The 7,375-nt window shown below is 38.0% G+C and overlaps 1 protein-coding gene across 2 annotated transcripts; it reads left to right on the top strand.

Annotated features, from left to right (window-relative positions):
• Nucleotides 1–955: 955 nt before the first annotated feature.
• Nucleotides 956–3,581, top strand: LOC110036355 (scarecrow-like protein 14). Of its 2 annotated transcripts, none has more exons than XM_020740782.1 (2): nt 956–1,050; nt 1,217–3,581. In XM_020740782.1, the coding sequence occupies exon 2, from the start codon at nt 1,223–1,225 to the stop codon at nt 3,404–3,406; it is 2,184 nt and encodes a 727-aa protein (XP_020596441.1). In that variant the 5' UTR covers nt 956–1,050; nt 1,217–1,222; the 3' UTR covers nt 3,407–3,581. The 2 variants fall into 2 exon arrangements, with proteins under 2 accessions (XP_020596441.1, XP_020596442.1); XM_020740783.1 differs by having other exon boundaries at nt 968–1,050; nt 1,221–3,581.
• Nucleotides 3,582–7,375: the final 3,794 nt, after the last annotated feature.

The following is a 7,375-nucleotide window of genomic DNA, read 5'->3' as shown; positions in this document are numbered from 1 at the left end:
ACCTGTCCAACTCCCTGTTGCTGAGTTGGAAACCTGATGAGCTGACCAAGCCCCGTGTTGCGATGCCAAGTTCCAAGAGCCCAACACCAATACTCTTACAGCTACAGAGAATGGCCTAGCTTAGTTATGAGACATAACACAACCTTATATACTTTTGCATACTTCAATGTATTTTTATTTATTCCTTCTCAAATCTTGTACTGAAGAAAATGACAACCCAATGTCAGTAAATAAATTCTCAAAACATTGGAATGGGAACACATTTTCCAGGAGGGGGAAATCTCAAGGTCACTTGAGGACCTTCCTCGAGGATGATCTTCTCATCCTCCATCCTCTCTCTCTCTCTCTCTCTCTCTATTTCTCTTTCTATCTCTCTCACATTTCCCTCTCACTCCCTTCATATTACTAAGATTTGGACATAACTAATAAACAAATCATGATTCAATAATTTATATAATCTAAATTCTATATCACATATTATGGAGATATTATGATAACCAATTGTATAATTGTTGGGCTCTTAAAATGAACAAAAGGAAACAATTTCTAAAAAAAATCTCTTTTAAATCAATAAAACATTATTTTCTTAAGCTTTGCAAGCTGCAGTAAATATGACAAGAACAAAACTGTCTTGGGCTGGCCTCATTCCAAACTTCCCAAAATCCGAAAATTCGAAGGGCTCCGAGAGAAAATAGCACGTGCCATTTTTCAAACCAGTTCAATATTAAATAAAATAAACTCTCATAACCCATTCCTTAAACCACGAAATATGACAAGAAGTCAAGCGGCAGTCATTGGACCCGGCTGTTACAGTGAAGTGACGCCACCATTGCCGTTTCAAACTTACCCTCTCCGGATATGTAGCCACGTGTTCACTAGTGAGGGGCCCCCCCCCGCCGATCGGCGGCCGTTAGATCTGACGGCGGCGCCTTTCCCTTCAATTGTTTAGTCAAAAGTCTTGGAACTTCTATCTGCTTGTTATATATTTATGGAGGAGCAACAACTGCTGCTGCATCTTCTTCTCCTCATCGTCCATAGCTTCAAGATAAGGTATGTCCTTCTACTTATTGATGGAGTTCTGCTTTTCGTTTCGGTTTTGTTTCGTATTTCTCAAGTTTTTCCTCCAGTTTCGTGGATGAAATCGAGAATTTTTATCTCCATTAACGGCGTTTAAGAATGTCGATGATATCAAATTTGTTGGTCTTTTTTTTTTTAGGTAGAAATGATGAAGAATACGATGATTAATGGAACCGTTGATGATTTCAAATACAAAGATTTTCTTTCCGTGGACGATGTTCTTTCGCAGCAGGAGTCCTTTTTGAATCCTAGTTTTGGAGAACCACCGCTGTTTAATGAACAAGATTTCTTCGTTGAGCTCCCAAATTTCTCTCCTGTTAGTCATGAGGCGGATTCTCATGAAAACTCGGAAATCTATTCCGGCTTGGTCCTGGACTACATCCACCAGATGCTCATGGAGGAGGACATGGAAGACAAGTTCGATATGCTTGAGAGCAACCCCGCACTCGAAGCCACCGAGAAGCCCTTCTACGAAATCATCGGTGAGAAGTACCCTCCTTCACCGGATCGTCCTCCTCTTTACTCCAGCCCGAGTTCAGAGGGCTCCGAGAACCATCGGAGCCACGATTTTCACACCGGTGTCGATGGCTTTCCAGACAACAATCAGGATCCTGCCTATCCAGAAACCACCGAGCTCTTCCACTCTCGGATCTTCTCTACCCAGGCTTCAATCAGCTCTGAGAATGACGTTGCCAGTGTCCTGGAGCAATTCAAAGGAGATCCAGATGATCTCTCAGATCTGTTCTTCAAAAATCTCCCTGCATCTCAGTTCGAGAAAGGAGTTGAAGAGGCAATGAAGTTCCTTCCCAGTGAAGCTAAGTTGATTGTTGATGCAGGAGCAATCGGATATGATTCGCCCCATGAACTAAAAGACCTGGCTTCCATTGAAAGCAAGGTCGAGGATGCGAGAGGCAGGCGGCAGAAAGGCCGACACGACATTAATTTTGATTTGGAAGAACAGAGGAGTAACAAACAATCCGCAATCTCATATGAAGAACCAACTGTCTCCTCCGAGATGTTCGACATGGTTCTCCTCTGCAGCGACGAAAAGTTGCCCAAAGTTATATCCACCATTCGAGAAGCAATGCAGAACGAAGCAGCAAGCAAAAACTCCCCAGCAATCACTGAGCTTAAAGAGCCAGGAAAAGGCCGGAAGTCTCGCGTAAAAAAGAAGCAACCGAAGAAGGAGGTTGTAGATCTCCAAACTATTTTGATGCAGTGTGCGCAGACTGTAGCAACCGGCGACCACCAAAGAGCCCACGAATCGCTCCGACAAATCCGGCAGCATTCGTCCCCTCACGGCGACGCTTGGCAGAGATTGGCACACTACTTCGCCGATGGGCTTGAAGCCCGCTTGGCTGGAACAGGGAGTGTCATCTACAACGCCTTAGTTGCTAAGCGGAAGACTGCTTCCGATGTGCTGAAAGCTTACCAGGTTTACCTAGCCGCCAGCCCATTGAAGATGGTCTCCTATCACTTTTCAAACCAGACGATCCTCAACACAATCGGGAACGCAACCAGAGTCCACATTCTGGACTACGGCATCTATTTCGGCTTCCAGTGGCCTCCTTTCTTGAAGATGCTTTCGGCCCTGCCCGGTGGACCTCCGAAGCTTCGCATAACCGGAATTGATGTTCCCCAGCCCGGATTCCGACCGTCAGAAAGAATAGAAGAGACAGGTCACCGACTATATCACTATGCCGAGAGATTCGGCATCCCATTTGAATACCAAGTGGTGGCGTCAAAGCTTGATGAGGTGAATGTTGAAGACCTTCACCTGGAGGAAGAGGAGGTGCTAATCGTCAATTGTGTGTTCCGTATAACTTCTTTGGGCGATGAAACCATGGACGTAGATTGCCCCAGGGATAGGTTCTTAAACAACATAAGAAAACTCAACCCGGCTTTGTTCGTAAATGTGACTTCAAATGGGAGCTATGGAGCTCCATTTTTCCTGACGAGATTTCGGGAGGCTTTGTACCATTTCTCTGCATTGTTTGATATGTTGGAGATGACGGTGCCGAGAGAGCACGAGCAGAGGATGCTTGTTGAGAGGGATCTGTATGGGAAGTGTGCGATTAATGTGATCTCTTGTGAGGGAGCAGAAAGGTTGGAAAGGCCGGAGACATATAAGCAAGCGCAAGTGAGGTGTTTGAGGGCAGGGTTCGAGCAGTTGCCCGTCAGCTCAGAGATTACGAAGATGGTGAAGTGTGGAGTGAAAGTTCATTACCACAAGGATTTCAGTGTCGATGAAGACGGTCGGTGGCTGCTGCTGGGATGGAGAGGACGAATCTTTATCGGGCTATCTGCTTGGAAACCTAGATGCTATTGAGTTCTCTGTTCTTCTTTTTGTTGATTGCTGTTTCGAGTTTAGTTGTATTGAAGAATGTATTAGAGTGGCATTCTGATGTTTTTTTTCTTATCCTCATTTCCTTGTGTTTGCACTAAAATGAGGTTTTTAAATGTTCTGGTTAACAGCTTTTAATCTTATGTGAGAGGCTTCTGTTCTCTTAGCATTAATAGAACTGCAGTTTATACAAAAAGAATAGGGCTAACATCACGTTTGCATATTAGAAATTTTGCGACAAATAATAAATTTAGCATCACATTTTTGCATAAAAAGTTTGCACATATGTTGTGCAAAAATAACGGTAATAAAGGAAAAAAATCAGACCGATAAAAATTATGAATTAGAAAACGCAGTAGAATACATAAATTTATGTGGTTCGGCAATTTGCCTAAGTCCGCGGAACTGCAGAGGATTTTATTAGCTAAGAAATTATACTCGTTGATCACCTCGACGATTACAAGAAAGAATTATTTCTCTCTCTCTCTCTCTCTCTCTCTCTCTCTCTCTCTCTCTCTAACAGATAGCTAAAACCAACGGGAAGCCAACAACCTAAGGAATCCCAAGGAAAAACGGAAGTCTGCTATGTTTCCATGGCTTTACCCGTAAGCCACATGTACACGGTAAAACGTGAAGAGGAGAAGATGGATCTCAACGTGATACTCCCGGCATCAATTTAAGGAAAAAATTTGCGTGCGATAGACGTACGCAACGTTGCGTGCGATATTGGGCTTATACCGAGGGTACAAGGGGGTTACATCCACAGTATAACCCCTTGTAACCTCCCTGTAACTTGTTGTAACCTATCTGTACCTTAAAATAAGTTTTGCAATAAGTATAAGTTTTGCGCTTCTGTTATCATATATTAAGAGGTTACACGTAAGTTACAGGGATGTTACAAGGACTTATACCGTGGATGTAACTCATTTATACCCTCAGTATACCGCAGCGCTGCTACGTCTATCAAACGCAAATTTTTTCCTCAATTTAAAGCTCCTGTTCGGGCTTCAATTGGCGAAGTTTATCAAGAAAGTGAGAGCGCGGGAGAGTATCTGATTCGCGAAAGACAAGAGGCGATCCTTTATTTCGTGAAACTGAAGGTAGAAGCAGGATACACATTCGATATTTCCAAATAAAAAGAAGATCAAATAAGGAACTGAATAAATCAGCTCAAGTAGCTTCCATAAATGCAGAGATCTCTAAAAAAGGAACTGGACGGGCTCCACATTCTCAACAACATAAACAGATAAACATTAATGAAAGGAGTACAAAAGATGACAAAATTTATATTTTAAAATATTAAATAAAAACCGCTGGACTTAATTATAATAATTCTTTAGGCTTTCATGGTTTAAAAATGTCTCTTGTTCTCCAAAATTGGATTAGACTTGATTGAAAATTTGAGCACATTTGTAAGGTCTCTAGTGATTGAAGGATGGTCATGGCAGTTTGGCAATGACAGTTGAGTGTTGATGGGAGATGATAGAAGGAATATGCTGGTTCTACAATGAAAATAAAGTAACAATAGTTTGTCAATAGCGATCAAGTGAAGGTGTTGTAAAATGACGATCAAAACAAATGTTCGAATAGAGTTCTAGAAATTTTCAATCTACAGGTTCTCTTTAATTTAAAAGTTCAAGTCCTAACTCTTCCACTTATGTAAAAAAAGGAATGGTTTATTTATTATTTCTAAGAATGATAATTTGATAACTTGAGTCAAATTTTCAACATATTTCACGAGAGACCCATATTGTTTATTTTGATCTTAAATTATTTATTCATCTTTTAGCACACTAATGACATTGAGATTGAGTGATTTCACACTCGTTGGATTCCTTTAGTAAAAATGTTTAATATGATTATAATCATGCAATATTTAGTAACTATTTGGCCCATCCCTTCCATAGATTTTTTATATTTTTCAACTATTTAATTCAAGTTCTTGGTTAGGATTTATTTAAATATAGATTTCATCACATTTTTTTCATTAGATTTATCTCTATGAAATGTTAAATTTGTCGAGATTAGAGTTCAAAAAATGCTTTAAGATTTGTGGTTTGTGTAATCTCAAGTGAAATTTTAGATGTGTAGTAATATTGATAACTATATATGTTTTTTATTATAAAACTTATATGAAATATATGCATAGATCATTTTCACGTAGTATAGATCAATTGTCTAGTTTTTATTCTTGTTATTTTCAATGTTATCATGGATTTCCTAACATTTAAATGATAAATTAGTTCAACTAAATTCTTTAGAGCTTTTTCTTATTTTATATTCTTCTTTTTAGGTAAAGAGGATTGAAATTCCTAATGGTGGTAAATAGTGAACTAAAGATCTCAAAATTAACAACATCCTATTAGCAGATTGATTGCTTTGTAACGGTGAGTTTGTGGTTTGGTGAAGCTCTTTTACTTAATAGTTTAGCTCTGGGTTAACGACCTTTTATCAAATTTTCATAAAAATAATTAATGGCCAATATTTCCTCATGTGAAACGGAAGTTTTTATAGTATTGAGTCAAGAAAAATTCAATTTCTTTTCATTTTAAAACCATTTCATTAGAAAATGTTCATTTCAAATGTATCACGCTAACAAAAGGAAAAAAAAAGGAAATGAAAAGCTTGTCTTGGTAAAAATTGTCAATAAAACAAGAAAATCAAATCTCATGGTTCTCGGATTCTGCCCATTAGCTATTTGACTTTGATCATTTTAATTGTTAAAGAATTGCAAAAAAAAAATTCAAACTAATTCAATTTATCTAATTTGATAATATCACAATCTAGTAGGACAAAAGCAACACACAAGGTCAAAAGAATATCCGACTAATCTTCTTTAGCAAAAATTAAAAAAAAAAGATACCCTGAGGTGATTATTTCATCTACTAGATTAATAAGAATAAGCAAATAATTATAATTTAGTGATAATAAACTAGTAATCCTTAAGAATTAATCAACTCAAGATATCCTATCACAAAAATTTATCTACCACACCTTTGTTGATTAGCCATCATTTCCTAGTCACATAATTCACTTATCAGTTGTTTAAATGTCTCATTGCCAGTGTAATGTAAAGCAAATATAGGGGGTTTCCAAATTTTAATGTTTGGTTGCATAAAAACAGATTGCAGCTCATACCATTAATTCATTCAGAATTTGCCATTCACTTCAAATTTAATGTATTTGGAAATGAATCAATTTTCAGATTTACAACAAAATTTGTTAGATTAGTTGTTGACCACAGCCTGTCACAGTCACCCACTAACTTGTCTCTGGCCACCAATTTTATTTTACATCATGCCATGTATATATAAAAAAAAAATCTCTTCTTTCTTTTATTTGCACATAACCAAATACCGTTAAATTATTTCAAATAAATAATTTTTAATTACAATATATTATTTTCTCACAACATTACTTTTTCGGCAAACAAAATAACAACTTTGTTCTATTAGAAGCTGTCGGCATTATTTTTGGTGTGGGGTTTGCCCGTAAGAAGCTGTCGGTCATCGGAATTGAAATCCCGTTGCCCGCTTCGGAAGGACATTTTAAAAAAATTTTAATTTTGAAAAAGATGAAGTCAAACTGACCCCATAATTTTCATAGTTTAGATGAAAGAGCGTTTTACCTCAAATCCTGTATCTATCCCGAAGGATGAACACAAGAATTGAGGGTGAGACTCGATCAAATAAACTAAAGAAAGTTATGACATCCGTTTGGTCTGCGAAATCAATGTATTGGCCGACAAATCCCCCTATTTAATATAAGGAATTAAATAGGGTTTATATTATGCTGGGTTCGGGAAAAGCTTCCTATAAGGGCAAGCCCCTATAGTTAATTACATCATAGATAACTGAAATTACCTATGAATACTCTCAATAAAAGTCAAGAAAAATTACCTTCAAGGAGTTCAAATGGTAAGGACATTTCAAAAATATCGGACTAAGAAGTGTG

Source organism: Phalaenopsis equestris, unplaced genomic scaffold (genome assembly GCF_001263595.1).
Source record: "Phalaenopsis equestris unplaced genomic scaffold, ASM126359v1 Scaffold205491, whole genome shotgun sequence".
Taxonomy (NCBI): domain Eukaryota; kingdom Viridiplantae; phylum Streptophyta; class Magnoliopsida; order Asparagales; family Orchidaceae; genus Phalaenopsis; species Phalaenopsis equestris.
The sequence above is the reverse complement of the archived record's forward strand: the minus strand, read 5'-3'. Positions and strand labels throughout refer to the sequence as shown.